Consider the following 26,738-nt stretch of genomic DNA (forward strand, 5'->3'; position numbering starts at 1 on the left):
GTGTGCAAGAAGGTCCACTTCTCTGGAGACGCCTGTGAGGTGTCTAAAAGCACCATCCTAAGGTCAGCAGAAGGTACCAGTGGAAACCAACTGTGGATGGCAGACCCTGCCGTGAACAGGGCTCAGCCCCTGCAGGTCCCAGGGGTATTCATCTCACCCCACTTTTAACCTTTCTCTGACGTTTGAAGTTCTCATAATAAAAAAGTTTTGAGGGGAAATTTTTTTTTAATGGAAAATAAGTCTTTCCACAAAGAGCTGGGAATTCACTATAAAGAAACCACTGTTTGCTTCTTCGAAGTGGGTTTTGCTAAAATGCCAGCCTCCAGCATTTCTGAGAAATTAGCACAAACTGTAGCAAAGAGGAAATTCAGCACCTCTGAGTCGGGTATGTAAATTGAATCATGAAAATCAGGGCTTTCGCTGCATTTCTAAGAAATGTCCTTTTTTGGATACTCTTGCTTTTGTCTTCCCCTGGGACTCTCTCAGAGTGGGTTGGGCCTCCAGGCCTGGGGTGGGGGACTGGGGGCGGGCAGCAGACAGTGCTGGGGAAGTGGTAGCCACCAGGCCCTGGGGGGCCGACCGACACCACTTTAGGGGCTGGGACCTCAGGGCCCAAACCTCATACGCACATGTGGACAGTGGAGCCATCTCGCTGGAACATTCCGTCTGGCTGAGTAATTCCACCTAAGGAACTCAAGCCTTAGCCTGAGACACAGAAAAGGTAAAACACATGTGCAATGAAGACGGGACATTTAGAACAGAGCCTGCAGAGCTATTTTATTTTCCCGGATGAGCACAGAAGAGCTTATCTAAAAAGACAAGGACTTGATTGATAGGATGTATTAGGTGGGGAAAGAACCCTGTTAACAGTGTTTAATCTGCAAGAAAAAAATGTGTGGGGAATGACGAGGCAAAATCCATCACCTGGTGAAACGTGCATCCAGGTTCTGCCGGAGGCCAAGGGGCCGGATCAGCGCACTGTCCGTGGCAGAGCCTGCTGTCCTGCTTGGCAGGAGAGGCCCTTCCTGCACAGGTTCAGGTTACTCTTTACCATATTCTATCTTAACTGTTTAAGGACACAGTGGAGTGGAACCAGCTCCAAACCCTGAGGTTACCCTGTCTTTGCTCCAGTTCTAGAACTCTCACGTCCCCTTGATGGTGGAGCTTAAAATTAGAATCCTGAGTCTCCCCTGAGACACTGAGAAAGGGCTGCTTTCAGAATGAGGAGCAGAAATCTTGGCACCTGCTCTGAGGGCTCCTGGCGCAGGGAGAGTCACACGGAAGTGCAGTTCCTGCTTGGGGGGTGACAGTCCCTGCTGTGGGGAGTCACTCAGGGGGCAGTTCCTGCTGGGGGGGGGTAGTTTCTGCTGGGGAGGAGTCACACAGGGGGGCAGTTCCTGCTGACGGGGTAGTTCCTGCTGGGGGGAAGTCACACAGGGGGCAGTTCCTGCTGGGGGGTGAAATCACACAATGGGCAGTTCCTGCTGGGGGGGTAGTTTCTGCTGGGGAGGAGTCACACAGGGGGGCAGTTCCTGCTGGGGGGGAGTCACACAGGGGGCAGTTCCTGCTGGGGGGAAGTCACACAGGGGGCAGTTCCTGCTGGGGGGAATCACCCAGGGGGGCAGTTCCTGCTGGGGGGGTAGTTTCTGCTGGGGGGGGTAGTTTCTGCTGGGGAGGAGTCACACAGGGGGGCAGTTCCTGCTTGGGGTGGGTAGTTCCTGCTGGGGAGGAGTCATACAGGGGGCAGTTCCTGCTGGGGGGAATCACACAGGGGGCAATTCCTGTTGGGAGGGTAGTTCTTACTGAGGGGAAGTCACACAAGGGGCAGTTCCTACTGGGGGTGCAGTTCCCACTTTGGGGGGAGTCACACGGGGGGACAGTTTCTGCTGGGGGGGAGTCACACAGGGGGTCATCCCTGCTGGGGGGTGACAGTCTCTGCTGGGGGCACAGTCACACAGTGGGGTAGTTCCTGCTTCGGGCAGGGGCTGTGGCGGGGGAGGGGTCCCACAGGCTGCCGTCCTATATGAGCTTCATGTTCATTGTTTGGGCAGAAGAAGATGAGGCTCCCTGAGATTCCCAAAGGCCCCCCAGCTTGTTCTGTCTGGTGTAATAAAATCTAACCTTGAGCAAAGAGGCTGGAAGAAAGAAGTGGCGATCGTATTTTTAGGTTCCCTGCCCAGGAGCAGACATGATGAGTCTGTGGTAGAGTCAGAATAAGGGCTATTCTGGGCTGCCTGTGAGGGGAAGGGAGGCCTTCTGGGGGCTGCAAATGTTTCAGGTCTGGATCTGGGGAGCATTTCCTGGGTTTGCCCCCTGGTAAGTAGTTGCTGGCCTGCCTGCTGAGAATATTGTATTTTACTGCATGTAAATAACACCTCCAATTAAATAAAAGAGAGTCAACAAAACCCATTGCTTGTAAACAGTGTTTGAACAAAAGCATTAACAAGCTGTGATCAGCAGTGATACCGGTGTTGGGGGACCTGAGACTTCAGCTCTCATTGCCCAGAACCAGGGTGGATCTTGTTTTTCATTTCATGCCTAACTTTGCTGGTGTTAGAACTCCAACGGACGAGACCGTGTGTGCCCATAGAGACAGCAGTCGGTGCAATGGGTCTGTTCCCGGAGGTACCATCTGTTCACTCCTGGGAGCCAGCTTCTCTGTGAAGAGGTGAGAGCCCCAGCCCTGGGGGTGTGCAAGTGGGTGAGGAGGCCTGCTTGTCTTTGTTTCACTGAAAGGCCTCTTACTGCAAGAATCATGCTGCAAACTACTTTTTTTCACTCAACCATCGGTCTTAACAATCTCTCCACATGCCCGGGTACAGACTTGTCTCACTCTTTATGATGGCTGTGTTGTGTTCTAGGTTGTGCCTGTGAGCCTTATGTGCTTGGCCATTGCTGCCTGGTGGGTATTGGTGCGGTTTCCACGACAACCATGCTCTGCTGGGCACGCTCTGTGGGTGCCTGTGGCCCCTGGAGAAGAGCTCCTGGGTCATGCGTCAGGCGTAGGTTCTCCATGTTACCAGATGTGGACATGCACATCAGAGGTACCATCTGTGTTGCCATCTACACAGAGGTACCAACACACTCTCTCCCATGGGCCGGGGCTCGTGCTTCCCCAGATTTTTTCCACTCTCCATGTCAGCGCACTTTAAGACTTTGTCATCTGGGGGGATGAAAAGTGACACTGACAGGGACCGCGGTGCTCGTCCCAGACGCCGGGCCCTGAGAACCACCCTGAGGCCTGACGGTGCACTCAGCCCCTTCCCATCGCCACCTGTGACCTGTGAACCAGGGGCTGCCTTTACACCCACTTCACAGAGGGGGAAACAGAGGCACAGATAAGTTAACTACTAAATTGCCACCATGGCTTCCTGCTGGGAGGTGGCTGAGCCAAGACCCTAGCCCAGTCTGTCCGCCTCTAGTTCAGCCTCACGACTGCTCTACTGGGAGTCAGGTCAGGGCTTGGGAAGCACAGAGAATCATAATTCACCTGACCTGGGGGCAGTCAGGGATGACTTCCTGAAGGAGGTGGGCCTGAAGAAGGAAGAGGAGGAGATGACCGGGCAATGAAAGAGAACAGGGTTGCTGAGAAAGAGGGCTGGGCCACCCTGCTGCGATGTAGCATGTGCAGTGCACCCAGGGGCTCAGCAGAGAGCACTCAGGGCTCCTGGAGCGTCAGGCGAGTCCACCCCCTTGGCCGAGACAGACAGCGCAGGTGCGGCAGGAGGGAGCCGCTGATTTACATCCTATAGGTGGGGGGAAAACCCAGGAAGTACAGCCGGGCACTAACCAAATCTGGGCTAAGAATAAACGTCCTGAGTAATGAGTGGCCTAGGCCGGAGAAGGCAAGGTGGCCGCAGCCTGGCGGGCCAGGAGGAGTCGAGTAAGTAGCCGGGAAGGCGGCGCGGGGAGGGGGGTTGCGAGGGGGTTTGGCTGGGGGCTCCGTGTGGCCTTGGGGGTGTAGGGGGAATGGCACCTATGGCAGATGGATGAGCTCGGGTCTTCCTACACACCTGCATGTGGAGTGCCTAGAGACTGGGGGCCCAGGGTGGGGGCTGGCCTTGCTTTCCAGGGGAGCAGCCACAAGGCCGGAGGGTCAGCCACATGGGCAGGAAGTCCCTCTGCTGCCCAGGACCCAGAGCCGGGTGGGCCAGGACATTTTTAAGATATTCTATGTTGAAGTTAACACATGCAAAAGTAGGAGAGCTTAAGGAGCCTCCAACAGACGTGGCCCAGCATGTGCTTTCCAGGACTGCTGGGCCCTGCCAAGGCCTTCAAAGGCCATCATAGTTTTGATCTGTAAATACCTCTGGATCTCTCTCTCTTTTTTTTTTTTTTAGTTCTACCACTTTATTGCTACCAACCCATCTCCCTCCACCCTCGTGCACACACGCTCAGTCATGTAACCCCGTGGACTGCAGCCCGCCAGGCTCCTCTGTCCATGGATTTTTCCAGGCAAGAATACTGGAGTGGGTTGCCATTTCCTTCTCCACGGCTCTCTCTCTTAAAAACAAAACCCCAAAGGCCCTCATGCCAGGACATAACGGTTCCTCAGTGTCACAGGTGCCGGTGTTCACACTTCCCGGCTGTATTGTGTTTTTTCCAGCTGGTTTGTTCAAATCAGGACCCAATCGCCATCCTTCTGGTTACATGTTTTAATCTAGAACATTCCCATCATGCCTCATGTTTTCCCTTGCTGCTTTTCTTTAACCTAAGAAACCAGATCATTTATCCTGTAGAATTCCAGATCATTTATCCTATAGAATTTTTACCAGGGGAGGTTTTGAAGGTTTGTTCAAATGCCAAAGCAGAAGGCAGCACCCAGGTCCCTCGCTGTGCAGAGCCAGGCTGTTCCATTCTTACACGCCGGGCAGGGAGCAGAGCCCTTCTGTGATTCTCTTTGTGGGGAACAGCCACATCCCAAGACGTATCCCCAGATACAGGCTCGAATATACAAGACTTCTGAAGGAGCTGGACCAGGCGGGGACCAGGGGTCGCTTTGACACAGGGTGGACCCCTCAGGTCCACAAGTCAGAAGCTGTCAGACCTGGGCCTGGCACTGCCAGAGCCCGCAAGGAGCAGCAGAGTTGGGCCTGGCTTCCCTGGTCCACTGACTCGATGTGTTGTTAATTATAACTCCTTAGGAAAGCCTGTGTATTTGCCTGGGGGAAAAAAAAATGTTTTAAATGATCTAACCCACCTGTTTGGTAGAAGTGGTAAAACCCCAAAGGACATTAAAGAAAGTAGAGATATTCTACAAGAGTAAGGGGTGGGACTTCCCAGGTGGTCCAGTGGTTAAGACTTCCCCTCCTAATGCAGGGGACTGGGTTTGATGCCTGCTCAGGGGTTAAGATCTCACCCTGGAGGAGCCCCTTCACCTCTCTGGGCTCCTTTCCCTCGGTTGTAAAACAAAGGTCTGCCTCTGCCCTACCAGATATCCCTGAGAAAACCAGAACCCTGAACCCGCCAGAGCCCCACCTGAAGGGCCATAGGCGAAGGCTCTGAGAAGGACTGCAGTTGGAAACAACAAAACTAAACTCTGACTTTCCTTAGCCCAGCATTTTTCAAACTAACTTGACCACAGGGGCCTTTCTCAATCCAGCGCCTACGAGACTAGGCATGTGAGGGAGACGGCAGACGGCTGGGGCGCAGGGGAGCCCAGGCCTGCAAGAGCCCTCCGCCCTTCCCTGTGGTCAGCACTGCTTCTATCCTGCCAGCCAGGGTCAATCTCGGGTGTCTCCTGCCCTTCTTTGGGGCTGAGGATGGTTCTGGAACCTTACGTAGGTCCTGGGGGTGGAGGAGGGGTGGGCAGGGACAACGCCCTTTGGTCAGCTGGGCGGCTGTCATCTGGCCAAGTGTGCTCTATGTCCCCGTCAGGCCCAGCGGCTCCGTGCCTCTCGACCATGAGTGGGTCTTGGTGGCTGCCTAGGCTACCTGCGTCCCATCTACCTCTGTCCACCAGCCATCACCTCCCAGAGGGCTGGGGGGTGGCTGGTGTCCCCCTCCCCTCTCCCCAAATGAAGGAAGGATCATCAGGAGTCTCCCTTCAATTCTGTTTGGCCCTTTTGCTTTTTTATTTAAACTAACGTATAATTGATTTACAATGTTTGTGTTAATCACTGCTGTAGAGCAAGACGACTGTGGATGTTATAGGATACTGAATATAGTTCCCTGTGCTATAGAGTAGGATCTTGTTGTTTATCTATTTTATATATAGTAGTGTGTATCTGCTAACCCCAAACCCCTAATTTAGGTCCTTTGCTTCATGAATAGATGCCAGTCCCAGGTTGGGGGCCCAGAAAGTATAAAAGGTACAGAACACAGCCTTCCTCTCCTCCAGGTCCTCCATCTGCCCAGTTTTCCTGTCTCTTCTGCAATAAACAGCCTTGTTAAGAGGATTTACATGACATAAAGTTCACCGGTTTAAAGTCTACAACACAGTGTTTTCAGTATATTTACAGAGCTGCGCAACATCTCTACAATCTAATTTTAGAGCATTTTCAGCACGCCTCAGTCCTCCCCCCGCCCTGCAAGCCCTAGGCTACCACTGTCTCTAGATTCGCCTATTTTGGACATTTTCTAAAAATGGAACGTGCTGTTTGATGACTGGCTTCTTCCACAAGCACAATGATTTTGAGGTTCATCCATGTGGCAGGGTGTCAGTACTTCACACCTTTTTATGGCCAAGTAACATCCCGTTGTATGGACGGACCGCATCTCTAATGACTCCTGGTGGCACTAGTGGTAGAGTCTGCCTGCGACGCAGGAGATGCAATGGACACAGGGTCGATCCCTGGGTCAGGAAGATCCCTTGGAGGAGGACATGGCAAGCCACGCCAATATTCTTGCCTGGAAAATTCCATGGACAGAGGAGCCTGGTGGGCTACAGTCCATGGGGTCGTAAAGTGTCTGACATGACGGAGCACACACTACTACATTACTACGGCAGTTCTTTTTTTTATTTTTATTTTTTTTACTATGGCAGTTCTGTGTTTAACATTCTGAGGAACTGCCAGACAGTCTTCCAAAGTGGCCGTACTGTTTTCAAGATGCTGCTGAAGACACAAGGGTTCCGTTCCCCCCTATCTTCCCTAACACTTGTTGTTGTCCGCGCATTCATTTCCGCCATCCCAGCAGGTGGCTCAGTTCGGTTTTGATTGTTTCCCTGACGACAAATGCCGTTCAGCATCTTCCCATGGGCTTGTTAGCCATTCAGACAGCTTTTTGGAAAAATATCTTGTTAACTCCCAAACCCATTTTTAAACTGGGTTATTTGTCTTTTCATTATTCAGTTGCAAAAGTTTTTTTCCTATAATCTGGATACAAGTCCCTTATCAGATACTCAATTTGTAAATATTTCCTCCAAGTCTGTGAACTATTTTTTATTTTCTTGGTGTTCTCTGAAACACAAAAGTTTATAATTTTTATTAGGCCCTATCTCTCAATCTTCTCTTTAATCATTTGTGCATCTGGTCTCACTGCCTAGGCCCAAAGCATGAAGACTTACTCCTGTTTTCTTCTAAAAGTTGTCTAGTTACAGGTAGGTCTATGATCCACTGTGAGTTACTTTCTGGTGTGAGGCAGAGGTCCACATTCACTCTTAACGAAAGTGGCTATCCAGCTGTCCCAGCACCATGTGTTGAAAAGACTATACTTTTTCCTGTTGAATCTTCTTGGTACCCTTGTTGAAAACCAACTGACTGTAAATGCTAGGCTTTAGTTTTTGACTCTAAATTCTATTTCATTGACCCATGTCTGTCCTTATGCCAGCACCACACTTTCTTATTTACAGCTGGTTTGTAGTACATTTTGAAATTGGGAAGTGTGAGTCCTCTAAATTTGCTCTCTTTGAAGATTGTTTCAGCTCTTCTGGGTCTCCTTCATTTCCATATGATTTTAGGGGATCAGTTTGTCATATTTTGCAGAAAAGCCATCTGGGGATTCGAGTGGGATTGCATTGAATCTGTAAAATAATTTCAAGAGTATTGCTATCTTATCACTATTAAGTCTTTCCATCTGTGAATGTGGGATATCTTTCCATTTATCTAGGTTTCCTATGTTTCCTTACAGTGTTTCTTTATATATGTACCTGTAAATGTAGATTAGAACTTTCTCCCTTTTTGCAAAAAGAAAGAGAAGAAGGGAGCCTATGAGCCATGCTGTTATGGAACTTGGTTTTTGTTTGTTTTTCCGCTTAATATATATTAGAGTTCTTTCCAGAGCAAGAGAGAGAGAGTATCCTCACTCCTCTTCTTCAGCAGCATCACAATCAGGGCATCAATGGACTCACAGTGCAGGAAGGAGGACTGCTTCCCACTCCACCTGTCCTCCCTGAGGATGGCTCTGTGAGCATCTGCTCAGGACCTCCTTGCGCCTGGTACTATGGATGCCCACTATAGTGGGCTCAGAGACAGAGGAGACAGTGTAAGCAGGCAGACGGCTACACCCCCAAATATCCAATTCAAAATAAGAAGCATCAGCAGATTGAGACATCCCTGGTGGTCCAGTGGCTGAGACTCCGCACTCCCAGTGCAGGGGGCCCAGGCTCCATCCCTTGTCAGGGAACTTGATTCCGTACTCCACAACTAACAGTGTGCATGTTGCAGCTAAGGATTCCAAGTGCTGCAATGACCCAGCGCAGCCAAATAAATATTAAAAAGAAAGAAATGCCACCACGTAGAGGGTGCTCAGACTACATGGCTATCCAGAAAGGCATACCTGAGATATCTCAGAGGCCTCAGGCGACATGGCAGCGCAGGAACAAATGTCTTTGTGAAATTACAGTGTTTCAGCCACAAGTTGAGGTTCTGGGGGCAGTTTTCAGGTCTGGAGCACGAGTTTGGTGATTATGAAATGATTGTAATTAATCCATTATTTTTTTTTTCAGTGGGTTTTGTCATACATTGATATGAATCAGCCATCCATTATGTTTTTAAACCACTTTATCCAAATAATAACTACCACCTGGCAACTATGTCTTGGGTCAACTCTATGCATGTCCTTAAGGAAACCTCCTCTGCAAAGGAGCGCACACAGTCCAGTTTACAGAATAGGAAAACCAGGGTGGTGCTGACCGGCTTTCCCAAGCTGACTGTGGTGACTCAGCTGCATTGCCCCCCAGTCGCCACCCCCCACAGGCGCTGCTGCTATCACACACATTCTGTCGCTGAAACACGGCAAATCAGGTTTCAGAATGAGCCAACAGGAGGCCGAAATTAACAACAGGAGGAACGGGAGGAACAGTCATCCCCACCTTTCTCTCTGCCTTCTTATCCTCCTCCTCTCCTCTTCCTCCTCCTTCCTGATTCATAAAAGAGAGACTGTAAACACTGTCATTTTCCCACGTGTCGCCCCAAATGACGAAACTGCTGAAATTCTCTCGGACTCCCCCCAGCCCACCAGGTGCTCAAGGAGAGACTGCTCACTTTGCTGCCAGCTAAGCCATTTGCCCCAAATGCAAAACCCTCTGCAGTTTTTCTCCCTCCTTCCTTCCTGTCACTTAAGTCCTGTCATTGCCTTGTTTACAACAGTGGTCGAAGGGTGTCCCCTGTCACGGGTGAGTGACTATTCTACAGTAAACACAATTCAAAGTCTGAGTTATTCCCCGACTGGTGTTCAATCGTTATGATGATGTAAACTGTGTTCATAGTTAAGCCATGTGCAGCTCACCTCAGTAACTCACCCCCAGCTCTGCGGTAGATCCAGCCTCTCAACTGGGTAACCAGACTCCCTTATCTGCAATTGCGTTTCCACTGGAGATGTTCCTCCCGCTTCCCACCTATTTTAGCTGAGCTACAGCTCCCGCTTGGCCTCCTGCCAAGTCCTGGGACTTTCTCCACCACCACTGTGAGAATTTCTACCTGCACTTCTTGGCTGCAATGGACTTGCTTTTCCCTCTCCTCCATCTGTTGAAAATCAATTGACTGTACGCAGACAGAGAGCTTACTTCTGGGTTCTGTTCTATTCACTGGGCTTCCCAGGTGGTAAAGAACCCGTCTACCAATGCAGGAGACATAAGATGGGTTTGATACCTGGGTTGGGAAGATTCCCTGGAGGAGGACATGGCAACCCACTCCAGTATTCTTGCCTGGACAAACCTATGGACAGCGGAGAATGTCAGGCTACAGTTCATGGAGTCGCAAAGAGTCGGACGTGACTGAAGCAACTTAGCATGCATGCATGCATTCTATTCACTGGTCTGAGCATCTGTCTTTATTTCATCATCACACTGCTTAGTTTAGCTTTGTAGTAAGTTTTGAAATCAGGACGTGTGAGTCCTCCAACTTTGTTCTTCAAGGTGGTTTTGACTATTCAGGGTCAAGTGGAATTTTTAGGAGGGGGGTTTTTCTATTTGTGTAAAAAAGTCATTGGGATTTTCTTAGGGATTACATTGCATCTGTGATCACTTTGGGTGGTACTGACATTTTAACAACATTAACTCTTCTAACCCATGAACATGGGGTGTGTTTTTTGGTATCGTCTTTAGTTTCAGCAATGTTTTCTAGTTCTCAGGGTATACTTCTTTTGCCACCTTGGTTAAATTCACTCCTAAGTATTTTTTAACTGTTTACTTATATATGTATTTGGCTTTGCCAGGTCTTAGTTGCAACATGTGGGATCTAGTTCCCTGACCAAGGATCAAACCTGGGTCCCCTGCCTGTATTGGGAACACAGAGTCTTAGCCACTGGACCACTAGGGAAGTCCTTCCTACTCCGAACTATTTAACTCATTTTTATGCCTCTGTATATAGATTTGTTTTCTTAATTTCCTTTTAGGATCATTCATTGCAAATATATGTATATGCAACTGATTTTTGTGTGTTGATTTTGTATTTGCAACCTTGCTGAGTTTTCATCTCTAATAGTTTTCAGTGTTTGAAATTATTAGATTTTACATATAAGATCATGTCATCTTTGAACAGATAATTTTACTTTCTCCTCTCCAATTTGAATACCTTTATTTCTTTTTCTTGCCTAATTGCTCTGGCTGAAACTTCCAGTACTTTGTTGAATTGACGTAATAAGAGTAGTCATTCTTGTTTTGTTAACAGTCATAGGAGAGAAGTTTTCAATCTTTCATCACTGAATGTGATGTCAACTATGGGTTTGTCATATATGGCTGTTATCTTGTAGAGGAGGTTCTCATCTATTCACACTTCAATGAATGCTTTCATTCATTGAAAAGGTGCTGAATTTTGTTAAATGGTTTTTCTGCATCGAGATGTCCCTGTAGTTTTTTCCTTCATTCTTGTACTGTAGTAATGTACATCAATTGATTTTCATATGTTGAACATAGCACTGTATTCTGGGAAGGAATGAATCCTACTTGGTAATAATGTATAATTTTTTTTAACATGCTGTTGGATTTGACTGGCTAATATTTTATTGAGAATTTTTACATCTATATTCATAAGGCATATTGGTCTGCAATTTTCTTTTCTGACAACGTCTTTATTAGACTTTGTCATCAGTATAATGCTGGCCTATTCACTGGTCACTCATTCTCGGGAAGTGCTCTCTCTTCAACTTTTTTGAAAGAGTACGGGAAGGATTAGTTTTAACTCTTCTTTAAATGTTTGGTAGAATTCTCCAGTTAAGCCGTCGAGTCCTGGGCTTTTTGCCGGAAGGTTTCTGATCACTGATTCACCCTCCTTAATTGTTATAGGTCTATTCAGATAGTCTTTCTCCATGAATCAGTTTTTATAGATTGCATGTTTCTAGGAATTGTCTACTTATTTAGATTACCCAATGAGTTGGTGCACAACTGTTCACAATACTCTCTTAAAATCTATAAAATGTGTACCAGTTGTCCCACTTTCATTTCTGATTTTGGTAATTTGGGTTTCTTCTTTTTTTTTTTTTTAAGTCAGTCCAGCTAAGGTTTCCTTAAATGTCTGACTCTTCGAATAAGGGAGGAGTTAGTTTCTCTGCTGTTGCTTTCATAGTTCACAATTCTCTCCTTGTCTTTGGATCTCCACGATTTTACTACGTGTGACTCAATGTGGGTCTCTAAGTTTATCCTGCTTGGAGTCCACTGAGATTCTCAAACACGTATATACATGTCTTTCCTAAGTTTTGGGAAGTCTCAAGCCATTATTTCTTCTCTCTGGGGTTTGGAATTCCAAATGATTCCATACGGCGGTATATTTGATGGACTCCCATGAGTCCCTCAGGTTCTGTTTACTTTTCATCATTCTTTGTTTCTGCTTCTCATTCTAAATAGTTGAATAGTCTTATCTCTAGGCTCACTGATCCTTTCTTCTGGCTACTCAGATCTGCTACTGAACCTCTCTGGGGAGTCTTTACATTTCAGTTATTGGACTTCTCAATTCCAGAATTCATTTCCATCTTTTAATAGAATATTGAGAATGGTTTGGGGTTCACAGAAAAGTTGAGTGGAAATTACAGAGAAGTCCCATATACTCCTTATCCCCACACAAGCATAGCCTCCCTCACTACCAGCACTAAAGTGGCACATCGCTACATTAACACATCATTTTCACCCAAACTCCAGTTTACATCAGGGTTCACTCTTGGTGCTGCTGACAAATGTATAATGACTTGCACCCATCATGACAGTATCATACAGAAGAGTCTCATGGCTCTGTATAGTCCCATCTGCTCCAACTTTCTCTCTCCCTCCCCTCAACCCCTGACAACCACTGATTTGTCTTCTGTTTCCAGGATGTAATATGGCTGAATCACAGTGTGTAGACTTTTTAGCTTGGCTTTTCTCACTTAGTCATATTCATTTAAGGTTCCTCCTTAAGCTTGAGAGCTCACTTCTTACTAGTGCTGAATAAATTCCGTTGTTTGGATGAGCCACGGTTTATCTATCAGGTCATCTACTGAAGGGCATTTTGGCTGCTTCCAAGCTTTGGTTCCTTTTTTACAATCGCTCTGTTTATTCATATCCTCATTTTGTTCATACATCCTTTTGCCGATTTCCTTTAGTTCTCTGTCCATAGTTTCCTTTAGCTCATGGAACACATTTAAGACAGTAGATCTAACATCTTTGAATAGTATTTCCAATGTCTAGGTTTCCCCAGGGATGGTTTTTGTCAAATCATTTTTTTTTCCCCTCTGTGAATGTGCCATATTTTCCGGTTTCTTTGTATGTTCCGTACTTTTTTTGAGAACTGAATATTTTGAGCATTATGTTGTGGTAACTCTGGAAATTTAATTCCCTCATTCCTCAGGGATTGCTGATTTTGCTGTTGTTGTTGTGAGCTGGAGTCGGTTTGTGACTTTTCCGAACTATTTTTGTGAAGTATGTATTCCTTGTGTGTGGTCACCAAAGTTTCTGTTCATCTCTGCAGTCAGCCAGTGACCTGACAAAGATTTTCCCCAAGTCTCTGTTGCTCCTGAATTTCATGATGATGGGTCTTGGTTTGAGAGAACTTATTGTACAGGAGACCTGATTGGCTCTTTGAATCTGGAGGCTAATGTCTTTCAAACATGTCTCTGAAACTGCCATTGGTCAACATTTATATCTCCTGAAATAATTCCATATTTTCATATCTTTTCTCTATTTTCTGGGATGTTTCTTTAAGTACATCTTATAACACTTCTATAGATGTTTTGATTCTAGCTATTATATTTTAAAACTTCTAGTCATTCTTATTTGTTCAATGCAGATTATTCTTTTAAAAGTAGCACATCATTGAGAACTCCTTGGCATCCAGTGGTTAGGACTCCGTGTTTTCACTCCCAAGGGCCTGGGTTCGATTTCTGGTTGGGGAACTCAGATCCTAACTAAAATAAAAGTAGCACATTATCTTTCTCATGGATGCAAAAGTTCTCTTTCTGAGGATGTCTACTGGTCGTCTCTTAGTTTTCCTCTGTTCCCTGCATTGTCTCTATTTGCTCCGGGTGGGTTTCTTGTGCTTACTTTGTCCCAGGTCTCTTTCATGCAGAGGTGGTTTTCCAATAGTGGTGACTCCTGGCTGTGGTTTACAATTCAGACTGTGGCCCTGACAGCTGATTGGAAGTTGTAGGTAAACAGACAGGGTTTTCATGTAGAAGTTTTGCTCTGAATGGTCAGGCAGCAGTGTGGTCATTTTCTTGAGAGAATCTCCCAGGCAGTGCCTCCAGGCCTCTTCCTTTGGGTCAGTTTTTCCAGAGCCAAGTCTGCTGGTTTTCTGCCACTTGCAGAATGGGGAAGGATACGTTTTTACAGACCTAACCATGACACTTATGAGGTATGGCTGCGGGGACAGTGGACCTCAAAGCCACCCTCAGTTGTGTCTGAGGAGACCCCCAACCTCCTGCTTGAGTGGGTGAGGGGCCATCACCTGCCTGGGGTCAAGTCCTCTTTCTGTAAATTTTCCCCAACCCTATTCCACGGTTCTGCACTCCATCCCCGCTGTCAGAGGCACCAGAGCCTCCAGCTCCAGGAGCTTCCTAAGGTTCGGTGACCCAATTCTGAACTTCAAAAGAGAGAGACATCTCCTGAAGCCAGTCACCCCAGGCCACCTGCTTTCCTTCTTCCAAGATGTTGCTGTCATTTGTCCCCTGCTGCAGCTACTTCTTCCATTCTACTCTTGAGGATGACTATATTTTTAAAAAAATATTTATTCTTTTTTTTTGGCTATGCTGGGTCTTCATTGCTGCATAGGCTTTTCTCTAGTTGCATTGAGTGTGGGCTACTCCCTAGTTGCGGCGCTTGGGCTTCTTATTGTGGAGCATGAGCGCGAGTGGAGCATGGGCTCAAGGACACTCGGGCTTCAGCAGCTGTGGCTCCCAGGCTCTACAGCGCAGGCTCAGTAGTTGTGTGTGGGCTTAGCTGCTCTACAACATGGTGGACCCTCCTGGACCAGGGATCGAACCTCTATTGCATTGGCAAGCGGATTCTTTACCACTGAGTCACAAGGGAAGCCCCCGAGGACAGCCCTCTTTTCTGGTCCTTTTAGTTTGGTTTCAGGAGGGAAGGAACATAAGCCCCTGTGCTTAAGCTGCCAAGTCAAGTGGGAGCCGCTGGTCTTTTCTCAGTGGTTTTTCATTAAAGAATAAGCAAAAGCCTCACGATACGTTTAAGAGAACTTGTTTGGGAAGGAAATGCCATGAAATCAGACAGAAATTTAGAGAAGACTCAGCAACGCATGACCAGCTGGGATGAGTCCCAGACGCCTTGTGGAGCCAAAGAACCAGACACAGAAGTTCAAGACTGGGTGATGCCAGCATCCTGTGGGCCTGTAGTTCTCAAGCTCAGACCAGGAGTCACCGCTGGGAGGAGGTGTTGAGTGGGGGGGCCTACGAGACTCACCAGGGGGCAAGAAACATTCACCACCTCGACATGGTGGCTGTGGCACAGGCGTGCATACATGGATAGGTTTGTCAGGCTGCACTTCTGAGACATGTCACTGTGTGTCTCAGCAGAAGGGATGGAAACGGACATTTATTGAGTGCCTGCTCTTTGCTAGGCACTGGCTCGGTCTGCTTTTCTAATTCATTCATTTAATGAGCACCTACGATGTCCAAGGCACCCCTGAGATCCTGGGGACCCAGCAGCAAACACGTAGCGCCTGTGCCTGCCAGGCACTGCTGGTTACCGGGGAGACACCAGGGAGCGGGAGTCAGTGACGGGAGTCCATGCAGATGGGGGTCAAGGACAGGGTGTCAGAAAGGCTTCCCCGTGAGAGTGAACTTGAAACAGATCCGACGGGTCAGGAGGAAGTGAGCAGCCGCGGAGTAGGAAGAGCATGGTATGCGGAGGGACCAGCGCCCGCAAGGATCCCGTGAAGGTGCGCGTCCACAAGGGCAAAGAACAGGGCCGAGCAGGGCAAACTGTCGCAGGAGGGGCCTCCAAACCAGCGAGTCCCGGCTGGGAAACTGAGGCTCAGCGTGGCGGGCGTTGGCTGCCCAGCAGCATTGCTGGGGAGGAGGCCAGCTTTGTCTGTTCGCCCTCCACGTACAGAGTGGGAGGCCGCCTGGGCTCCGGCCTCCAGCTGCCCTCACGCTCCCGCCTCTCAGCCCCACAGGGCCCGCGGCGGGGGGTGGCCATGGAGCCCTGCCCCGAAGAGCTGTACTGGGACTCACTGCTGAACACCTGCGTCTCCTGCAAACCCACCTGCAGCAGCCAGATTCCGCGCACCTGTGCGGCCTTCTGCAGTGAGTTCTGGGGCCCAGGCCCTCGCTGGAGGCGAGCAGCCTCTACTCCTCACACATGGGGCCTGAGGCGGGTGGAGGAGGATGGACAGTGTGGGACCCTCTGCCTCTTGACCCTCCTGCCAGCTTGCAGCTTCCCCGGGGTGCCCTGTTCCTTCCTGCCTCAGGGCCTTTGCACAGGGATGTTTAACCAGGGCTTCCTCCTGCCTGACCTTGAGGTCTCAGCACCAAGTCAGAGCTCTTCTCTGACTGCCGGATGGAGAGTGGGCCCTCCTCCATTCTCTGCTTGCACTTCTTTCTGAGTCTTTTTACTATAGAAGATAGCAAACAGAGAGAACAGTATAACAAACCCGTCTACCTATCAGCAGCTTTAGAAATACTGCTTTTTCGGTCCCCAATCAATGTTTTAACTTGTGTATTTTAAAGTAAATCCAAGAACTCATATCATTTTACCTGTGAATAGTGGATCATGAATCCTTAATACATAGGCCTTCAAAATACAAGCTCAACATTTTGTCACTCCCAGAAGTAATTCTTTAACATCGTCTACACTCATGCCATATTCTGATTGTCTTGACAAGTGTATTTTTCTTGCCTGATGGAACTCATCATGACTTGTATCATGTTCTTTCCTGTGGGTTTGTTTTATGTGTGTCTCAACCACTAGATTGTGGGCTCAATTCCTTTCTTAAGCCTAGCACAGTGCCTGACACACACTTCATATAAATACTGGCTGAGTGGAGCTCAGAGAGGCTAAGTGACTTGCTCAAGAACACACAGCATAACAGTGGAAGAGATAGGATTTGAAAAATGACTCTTTGACACCAACACCATGACTCTGAGTCACTATCCATTAGTGAGGTGATCATTCATTATGTTGACCGACAAACCCTGGAAAGAGGAATAGAAATGACTACGTTTCATAGTTTCATAGTTAAAAGATGAACCATAAAGCACCACGACTGGGAGGGACCACCACCTGCTGATGGGCTGAGGAGCACAGAAGTTTTCTTATAGGAAGTACCACCTGAGATTGATCACTGAAAGCTGAGGATGTGGAGGCCAGATGAGGGGGAAGGGCATCCCCCGAGAAGGGACCAGTGTGGACAAAGGCACAAGACCCAGAAAATACAGCAGAAACACTGAGGTCCAGTGGGGAGTCTGTGAGGTCTGGCAGTGAGGGTGGTGGCCTGCGGAGCTGTCACCTACACAGGCACATGGGGGACCCGAGGAGGGTAGGAGGTCATGGCAACCCTGGGACAAGGCCACCATTAGGCTAACTCCCCCTGTTTTGGGGTCGGGGGTCCAGGCCTGGGGCAGGACAAGGGGTGGTTGCTGAGTCTTCCCTGAGGGGGTCAGGGGCCCAGGTCCGGGCAGGGCAAGGGAGTGCCTCAGATCCACACCTCACTGGTCTTGTCCTCTACTCTGAAAAGGACATAAGGTCTGGCTTGTCTGCATTGCAAAGAGGCGTGGTGAATGTTCTACTTAAACTTGAGCATTATTCACTATGTGTCAGGCACTGTGTTGGGGACTTCAAATCCTCATAGCAACTGTAAGAAATCACCATATTATATTGTGATTACCCCTCTCCTGGAAAACAGGAGACTGAGTCACAGAGAGGCCCAGCTGCCACATGAAGTGGGGATGAGTGCGCCCCAAGCCTGAGTAGCTTCAAGGTCTGGCTTCTGGGCCTCTGTCGTGTGCTGCCTCCAAAATGCCTGCAAACCTGCCTGCAGGTCACAGTTCCATAGAACAGAATCCTCCTTAGAGACAAAGGAGACCCGCCCTGCAGAAAGGCAGGTCTGTAATGCACTCAGAACTGCTCTCTGAGCAAGTGTGAATGACCTTTGTTTTGCTTCGATTCTGCCTCTGGTAGTGATACATGTTTGAGCTCCTGTGACTCTCATTTATTATTAGGATAGGAAGAACACTGTCATTCAAGCTTTCCCACCTCCTGTCCAGGCCCCTCCCTAACTCACCACGGGGTATGCTGGCTTCCTTCTCCATTCCTTGTATTTATAAGAGATATGCTTCTCAAAAAAAAAAAAGAGAGATATGCTTCTCCTTTATGAGATTTGAAAAATCCAAGTAAAGAACTCCTGTGACAACATAATAACTTAGATATCAATGTTAAAATATAACTAGAAAATCCTTATATGGTTAGTACTAGGAAATGCACTTTTAAATCATATGTAGAGCAAAGAACAAATACTAATAAAAATAACATTTTAAACTAGATATAGAAAAAAATACTACACATCAAAACACATACAGTGCAGCTAAACTGTACACAGTGGACAAGGTACTGTCTAGTGTTAGTATCATGGAAAAGGACTGGGATTGCTCTGGAATTGCTTTTAGGGAACTGGACTAGGATTTTTTTCACTGAGATGCCCTTTGAGGTCAGACCTGCAGGTCCTGTGTGTGTCCCTCACCCAGTAACATTATTGATCTCTGTCTCCCAGAGTCCCTCAGTTGCCGCCAAGAGCAAGGCAGGTACTATGACCTGCTCCTGAGGGACTGCGTCAGCTGTGCCTCCATCTGCGGACGTCACCCCAAGCAGTGCACACACTACTGTGAGAACACGCTGAGGAGCCAAGTGAGCCTCCTACCAGAAGTCAGGAGACAGCGGGCCGGAGAGGCCCCAACCCGAGCGGACAGCCTGGGGAGGTACCAGGTGCCAGAGCACAGAGGCTTGGATGCGGTTCCAGGTAAGCCACCTGCTGTGTTTGGCCTGCGCTTTGTTCAAGGTCCAAGTGGGTGGAAGGCAGGCATCAGGCCTCAATTAGGAGGGACTGTGAAGCAGGAAGTCCCATGCATGCAAATAACCAGAAGCCAGACTGCGGGGTGGTCATCACAGGAAGAAAAACTGGGCAAAGTTTACAGAAGTCTGTGGGCAAGAAGAAAGCAACAGAAGAAAAAAAGACCAGACAGTTGGGTGTCTCCTGACAGCCTCTAAATGAGCTCTCAGAACCCAGGGCCATGAGGGACCAGCGCAGCCAACCTGTTAGCAAGACCCCCAATCCCATTCAGAGAAACGGAGACTCATCAGGGCCTACAGGCCATGTCTGCCCCACACCGTGTCCCTCTGGAGGTATGGGGCTTACGCGTCTCCCACTGTGTCCCGACACGTGTGTGTGCAGGTGAGGCCAGAGCGGGGCTTGGCAAGGATGGTAAACAGAAGGTGCCGAGTCCAGGCCCTGGGTCCTGAGGGTGGGGGTGGGGCGTGGAGGATGCTCACACAGCAGAGCGGACCTCTCTCCATCCCCTCCTGCTCCCCACATCCTGCACCCCCACTCATCCACACCCTGCCAACCCCTACCTCGGCCCACTCCACATCTCTCGGAAAGGCCATTCCTTTGTTTGATAGGAACAGTGGAAGCTTAGCTGGGCTGGGCCTCCAGGCGTCCACACCTGTGGCCACTTCCCTCCTGTCTCTGTCTTCACGGGGCTTCTTTGTGGGTCTGTCTTCCTCTTTCTAAGGACACTTGTCATCGAATTCAGGGCCACTCTCATCCAGGGCCACCCTCACCTCCAGATCCTTACATTTTTTTTAAAAAAAGTTTTGTTTTGGCTGCATCGGGTCTCAGTTGTGGCACACAGGATCTTCCCTGCCTCATGCAAGATCTTCCAGGGCTCAGTAACTGCAGCTCTCAGGCTTAATAGCTCTGTGGCATGTGGGATCTTAGTTCCTCAAACAGGGACTGAACCTTCACCCCCTGCATTGTGAGATGGATTCTTTTTTCCCCCAACTTTATTTATTTTTGGCTGCACTGGGTCTTTGTTGCTGCCAGCAGGTTTTCTCTAGTTGTGGTGAGGTGGGCTGCTCTCTAGTTGTGGTGCACGCGCTTCAGTAGTTGTGGCACATGGGCTTAGTTGCTCCATAGCATGTGAGAACTTCCCGGCCCCTGTCCCCTGCACTGCAAAGCAGATTCTTAACCACTGGACCAGCAGGGAAGTTCCCCAGACCCTTAACTTGGTCGCATCCACAAAGGCTCCTCTCTCACAAATCAGGGCACATGTGTGTGGGGGCGGTGCCCGCCTTGGGGGCTCCTTGGAGGCACACTGGCATGGTAGCCTGGTGGTCGGTCTTGTCCCTGGCTTTTTGCTTACTGTGGGGCATGGAGTGTTTTCTCTTCCTATCCCTGCCACTGCCACATGCGACGTCAGAACTGTGAGGGCTGCCCCAGGCCTGAAACCAGGGAAGAGGTGCAGACAGCCTTGTGCACCCACCTCACTCCTCCCCAGCCTGCCCACTTGCTAGGTTGGGGCTGCAGGGATGCTGGCCAAACATTCCACTGGGTCCGGCTGCTGCCAATAGCATGGAGGCCAGAGTGTCTGTCCCATTCCCCCAGAAGGCAGACCTGACCATTAGCACCTGTGGCCGTGGGCCCAAGCTCAAATCCTGTCCTCCCTCAGCTACATCAGCTGAGCCAAAGCCACCAGGGCCCTCAGGAAGGTCACAGCACTGCCAGTCTGGCCGCCAGAGTTCCAGCCCAGCAGCAGCAGTTTCCAGGCAAGACTGGTTCTGAAAACAGTGTAAAGGGTTGAACAAATCAAATGGAAAGTTCAGTTCAGTTGCTCAGTCATGTTCGACTCTTGGCAATCCCATGGACTGCAGCACGCCAGGCGTCCCTGTCCATCACCAACTCCCGGAACCTACTGAAACTCATGTCCATTGCATCGGTGATGCCATCCAACCATCTCATCCTCTGTCATCCCCTTCTCCTCCACCTTCAATCTTTCTCAGCATCAGGGTCTTTTCCAATGAGTCAGTTCTTTGCATCAGGTAGCCAAAGTATTGGTGTTTCAGCTTCAGCATCAGTCCTTCCAATGAATATCCAGGACTGATTTCCTTTAGGACTGACTGGTTTGATCTCCTTGCAGTCCAAGGGACTCTCAAGAGTCTTCTCCAATACCACAGTTCAAAAGCATCAATTCTGTGCTCAGCTTTCTTTATAGTCCAACTCTCACATCCATACGTGACTACCGGAAAAACCATAGCTTTGACTAGATGGACCTTTGTTGGTAAAGTAATGTCTCTGCTTTTTAATATGCTGTCTAGGTTGGTCATAGCTTTTCTTCCAAGGAGCAAGCATCTTTTAATTTCATGGCTGCAGTCACCATCTGCAGTGATTTTAGAGGCCCAAAAATAAAGTCTGTCACTGTTTCCATTGTTTCCCCATCTATTTGCCATGAAGTGATGGGACCGGATGCCCTGATCTTAGTTTCCTGAATGTTGAGTTTTAAGCCAACTTTTTCACTCTACTCTTTCACTTTCATCAAGAGGCTCTTTAGTTCTTTGCTTTCTGCCATAAGGGTGGTGTTACCTGCATATCTAAGGTTATTGATATTTCTCCCAACAATCTTGATTCCAGCTTGTGCTTCATCCAACCTGGCAATTCGCATGATGTACTCTGCATATAAGTTAAATAAGCAGGGTGACAATATGCAGCCTTGATGTACTCCTTTCCTGATTTGGAACCAGTCCGTTTTTCCATGTCCATTTCTAACTGTTGCTTCTTGACCTGCATACAGATTTCTCAGGAGGCAGGTCAGGTGGTCTGGTATTCCCATCTCTTTAAGAATTTTCCACAGTTTGTTGTAATCCATACAGTCAAAGGCTTTGGCGTAGTCAATAAAGCAGATGTTTTTCTAGAATTCTCTTGCTTTTTCGATGATCTAACGGATGTTGGCAATTTTGTCTCTGGTTCCTCTGCCTTTTCTAAATCCAGATTGAACATCTGACATTTCTTGGTTCACGAACTGTTGAAGCCTAGCTTGGAGAATTTTGAGCATTACCTTGCTAGCGTGTAAGGTGAGTGCAATTGTGTGGTAGTTTGAACATTCTTTGCCATTGCTTTTCTTTGGGACTGTAATGAAAACTGACCCTTTCCAGTTCTGTGGCCACTCCTGAGTTTTCCAAATTTGCTGGCGTATTGAGTGCAGCACTTTCACAGCATCATCTTTCAGAATCTGAAATTGCTCAGTGGGAATTTCATCACCTCCACTAACTTTGTTTATAGTGATGCTTCCTAAGGCCCACTTGACTTCACACTCCAGGATGTCTGGCTCTAGGTGAGTGATCACATCATCATGGTTATCTGGGTCATTAAGATCTTTTTTGTACAGTTCTGTGTATTCTTGCCACCTCTTCTTAATATCTTCTGCTTCTGTTATGTCTATACTGTTTCTGTCTTTTATTCTGCCCATCTTTGCATGAAATATTCCCGTGGTATCTCGAATTTTCTTGAAGACAGAGTCTAGAGAGTCTTTCCCATTCTATTGTTTTCCTCTGTTTCTTTGCATTGATCGCTGGAAAACCTGCTGGGAAATGAACCAAGCGCTGCCCCTGGTGGCAGTACTCAGAACTGCGCCTGCCGGCCTGGTCCTCAGGCAAGCACCACAGGTCACGTCCTTTCCAGACAGAAGTTCCTGGGCCTGGGGTCAGCAGACAGCGAGGCACCGGGCCAGGCCGCTCCATCCCAGGGCCAGGTCACTAGGGCCGAGACAGGGCAGCAACCAAGCTGCAGACCTGAACAGCTTGGTGACTGAGCACAGGAAGCAGAGCAGAAGCCGGGACCCTGTCCTCCCATCTGGCAGCCAGCAGGCTCCCCCAGCTTTCCTGTCTGGAAGGGGTGACATGCATGAGTTGTGATGGGAGAGAGAAGGCATTAAGACCGAGGTCTGGGGCACTCTCCCTAGAAGCAATGCCTGCTGGAGGTGGGGTTGTCGATTCCCAGGTGTTCCCATCGAAGCACATCTCATCCCAGGCTGTACCCAAAGTGCCTGCCTTCCCCTCCCTCCTCACTCCCTGCCCCTGGGGTTTGGCCCATCTCAGAATCCATCATGCAGCTGGTCCCCAGTCAAGGACTGCATCCACATCACCGGAAGTGATAGTGCAGAGTCCGTGGGACTCTGAAAGCATGCCCGCATCTCCGGCCTGGGTGCAGCTGGAAGGCGACATGTTTTGTGGTTTTAACTGCACTTCTCCTCCGGGCCAGGGCCTCTGTGAGGCATGTGCAGGGGCCAGGGGGGCCAGGCAGGAACTAATTCCATTTCCCTGGGAAGCCCCAGATCTCGGTCTGGGCTGAGGGACAGAGAGAAGGCAGAACCTGCCTTTCAGAAGCAGAGTCCCTGCTCAGGTTGTCTAGTGTGGCATCTGAAAGCAGCTGAGCTCTCAGATGGCAGGAGACCACCCCGGTTCTCACTTCTGGTTCTGCAGGTCTGGGCAAAGAGAGGAAGTGGGGAGGGGGGCTCGGGTGGCAGGTCCCTGCTGATGGCGCCCAGGGTCACCATGGTAGGTGGATGGTGCTGTGGATGGAGTCACCTGGAGGCTTGGCCCTGATGCTGCAGTGACTGAACCACGCTTCTCCTCACTCTAGTTCAAGGGGGACACTCTCCATGGGGCTTCTTCAGCTGGCTTCTCACATGGGGGCTCAGGGCACACAAGAAAGCAGAGTAGCAGCTGACAGGCCCCCTTGGGGCACAGACCCTGTTGTCACCCTCGCTACGTTCTGCTGGGCGCAACAGGGGGTCTAGCCCAGCCTGACCTGAAGGGCGGAAATCAGGAGCCATCTCCGAATGCCAGCAGCCAGTCTCCAATCAGTCTGAGTGTTGGAATTCACGCTGAAAACACCTGAAATATGCAGATGTGTGGTTGTGAATTGACCTGGCAGTTCTGTGTACTGAGCAGCGTCAGAGAATAGACGCTGGTGGCTGGTGATTCCGCCTCTGATGGGAACGCTTGTCCAGCCGGCCTGATGGTTTCCCTTTATCCCGGGGTGCGTAGGAGCAGACGGAAAGACCTAGGAGCTGGGAAACATGGTGTCACCTGGTTCTGCACACCCTGTGACCTCTCCCTGGATCCTCTCACCTCTCAGGATCTCGGCCTCCAGATCTGTAGCCTCAAACAGGGTCTTTGCTTTCCCTCCCCCACCCAAGGCCTGTCTGAGCTCTGGTCAGCACCGCTGGCCTGGGGTGGTGACACCAGCCCGCTCAGAGCTCTGTAAACATCAAGGCAGCATAGGCCAGCAGTCACTTTATACAACTCTCTCTTGGGAGTGTGTGTAAGGAAGAGGACCAGTGTCCACGCTCATCACGTTTGTGTGTGGTTGGCCAGGCCCTGGCCTGGAGTCCATCAGGCCTGCCCCTAATTGCACCTCTGCAGTTGGGACCATGGTGATTCTGAGGCTCAGTTTTGTTTCCTGCAAGATGGACTATAAGACCACTGTTGAAAACCGTCAGGCTCCTCAAACAGCTCAACACGGAGCTGCCGTCTGCCCCACACTCCACCCCCGGGATGCGTCCATGAGAGTGAACACAAGGTCCACATGGAAACCTGCAAGCATCAGAAGGGTGACACGACTCTGATGTTCCCTGTGGATGAACAAGTGACACACGTGACCACAGGCCTGAGCCTCGGAAACACGCTGAGGGGCTGACACAAAGGCCCCGTGCTGCAAGAGTCTGTCGATGGCCGGAACTGGTGCAGAGACAGTCTAGTGGAGTCTGGGAGAGGGGTTTCACCACGATGGGTGCGGTGCTGGACCCGGCCCCAGGCACACAGGCAGCAGCTGCACGACCCTGCGAACACACTGAACCCCTGCCTCCTCCGCTTCACAGCTGTGTAGCCACGGACTATACCTCGGTCCCTGAAGAGGCGACCCGCCCTCACTCCCAGAGCACGAGGATCTGGGAGATGCTAAAGAGAGCGCTGTATGACCCGAGGGCAGCAGGCCCTCCAGGTGGGGGGAGGCCCAGGGCAGGTGTCGAGGGCAGGGCTTTGGCTCAGGCCCTGAGAGGCAGAGGAACCAGCGCCCCATTTCCCTAGGGCCCCCGGCTTTACCCCTGCCCCCCAAACTCAGAAGCAACTGCACTGTCTCTCTCTCGAAGCTTGTGCCCCCAAGGTCAGGCAGACACACACCCTCCCTGGATAGCTATCTCTCTGTTCACCTAGCCACCTCTGGTACTGCCCCAAGTCACACACCAAAGGAGACGAGAAAAACGACATCCAGCTCCACCATCTCAGAGGCTACTCCATGCCGGGGTGGGAGCAGGCTGAGCCTGGCCCTCCAAGGGGGTGAAGGGTAACCACAGAGCTTGCGTTGGGCTGACAAGGCAAGAGCGAGCCTGGAGGAGGAGGGGCCGCTCCCTGAGGACAGCTGCCTCAGGAGGCCCTTCGCCTTCTCACCCCGGCCTTGTCTGCAGCGCCTGCAGGGCTGAAGCTGAGCGCTGACCAGCTGGCACTGGTCTACAGCACGCTGGGCCTATGTCTCTGTGCCATCGTCTGCTGCTTCCTGCTGGCCGTGGCCTGCTTCCTCAAGAGGAGGGGGGTCCAGGTCTCCTTCCCGACGCGCCCAGGGCCGTGTCCCACGCAGGCCAAGGCCTCCAAGGGTGAGTGTTCACTGGGATCCCAGGCATCTCTCTGCCTTGGCCCTGCCCCGTTTCTAAGTGGACAGCGCCAGGCAGCTCCTCCTAGAGAGGCCTGGGGCTGGAAACGGTGCAGCACCCGCTCAGACTAGATGAACCAGGTCAAACATCAAGGCGAGAAGAGAAGGGGCTTGAGGAAGGGTGGGAGGACGCATGGGGTGGGGTGGGGGTTCGGGACCCGCAGCGCTAAAACCAGAGGTGGTGGGTCCCCTGGCGCTTTGGGACTGTAAGAACCACACCTGCACATCTGCCCCGGTGGAAGGGGAGGGCGTGGCCGGGCTGCCTGGGGGAGAGGGCGGAGGAGGAGGGGTCTGCCAACGCCCTCTCCTCCCTGCACAGATCACTGGATGGAAGCCGGCCGCGTGGCAGGGGCGCCGCCCGAGCCAGTGGAGACGTGTAGCTTCTGCTTCCCGGAGTGCAGGGCGCCCACCCAGGAAAGCGCAGGCGCGCCCCCAACACCCAGGTCCGAGCGCACAGAGAGGAGGTCGCGCCCCGGCCAGAGCGCAGCCGGACAGCCCTGCGTGCACGCTGCGAACGGCGGGATCGAAGCAGTGTACATGCCCGCGCAGGAAGGAAGCCTGGCCACGTGAACCAGGGAATGGTGAGGGGGGGACAGGGAGAGAAGTGGGGGACGGGGGTGGGCAGAAGGGGAGGAAGAGGTAATGGGGGGGAGGGGAGAAGAGCTGCAGGAAAGGGCCAGGGACCCCGTTCTTGACCCCAGATCTCCACTGTAGGTCACCGTCACTTCAACGCACCTGCAGTAAAGGCACCGCCCCTGCTGGACTCAGCCCTGGGGCCCCTTCGCGGAAATAAAACCTCCCACACTGGCCGCTCCTCACTGTCCTGGTTTGGGTCGCGTCTCCCTGTGGTGACCACCCAGTTTCACGGCTCCTGCGGCCCCTGGGTTCCAAGCCTGGTCTCCGCGGATCTGAGATCACATGTGGACGGAGGTGGCGGGCTCTGCACGTGGCCGACACATGGTGCACTAGGGCTGTGCCAGCCTGTATTGATCTCACAAAACCCATTCCCTTCCATGTCTCCTCGGGAAGGTGTGAAGCAGCGTGTCTCTGTGTGCCCTGTACATGTGTATGTGCAGCGCTGTCCCCACCAGTCAGGGGCGTGGGGTGGACAGAAGGGCAGGCAGGCTGAGCCCAGGCATCAAGCTGCTTGGAAAGCCTGGGACCATGCCACAGGTTCAA

The 26,738-nt window shown here is 50.4% G+C and overlaps 1 protein-coding gene across 2 annotated transcripts; it reads left to right on the forward strand.

Moving 5' to 3' along the window:
* Positions 1 to 3,699: 3,699 nt before the first annotated feature.
* On the forward strand, positions 3,700 to 26,366 carry TNFRSF13B (TNF receptor superfamily member 13B). 2 transcript variants are annotated; one of them, XM_043904092.1, is made up of 6 exons: positions 3,703 to 3,883; positions 15,973 to 16,110; positions 18,573 to 18,818; positions 25,318 to 25,503; positions 25,879 to 26,140; positions 26,274 to 26,366. In XM_043904092.1, the coding sequence occupies exons 1-5, from the start codon at positions 3,823 to 3,825 to the stop codon at positions 26,127 to 26,129; spliced, it is 882 nt and encodes a 293-aa protein (XP_043760027.1). In that variant the 5' UTR covers positions 3,703 to 3,822; the 3' UTR covers positions 26,130 to 26,140; positions 26,274 to 26,366. The 2 variants fall into 2 exon arrangements, with proteins under 2 accessions (XP_043760028.1, XP_043760027.1); XM_043904093.1 differs by lacking the exon at positions 15,973 to 16,110 and having other exon boundaries at positions 3,700 to 3,883.
* Positions 26,367 to 26,738: the final 372 nt, after the last annotated feature.

The sequence above is a fragment of the Cervus elaphus genome, chromosome 5 (assembly GCF_910594005.1).
Source record: "Cervus elaphus chromosome 5, mCerEla1.1, whole genome shotgun sequence".
Lineage (NCBI taxonomy): Eukaryota > Metazoa > Chordata > Mammalia > Artiodactyla > Cervidae > Cervus > Cervus elaphus.

What these genes read in the sequence shown, in the direction of transcription:
- TNFRSF13B (XM_043904092.1), top strand. Translation starts at nt 3,823, where the DNA reads ATGAGTGGCCTAGGCCGGAGAAGGCAAGGTGGCCGCAGCCTGGCGGGC. An exon ending in CACCTGTGCGGCCTTCTGCA is followed by an intron (nt 16,111 to 18,572) that starts GTGAGTTCTGGG and finishes TCTGTCTCCCAG; the next exon opens with AGTCCCTCAGTTGCCGCCAA. An exon ending in GCAGGCCAAGGCCTCCAAGG is followed by an intron (nt 25,504 to 25,878) that starts GTGAGTGTTCAC and finishes CTCCCTGCACAG; the next exon opens with ATCACTGGATGGAAGCCGGC.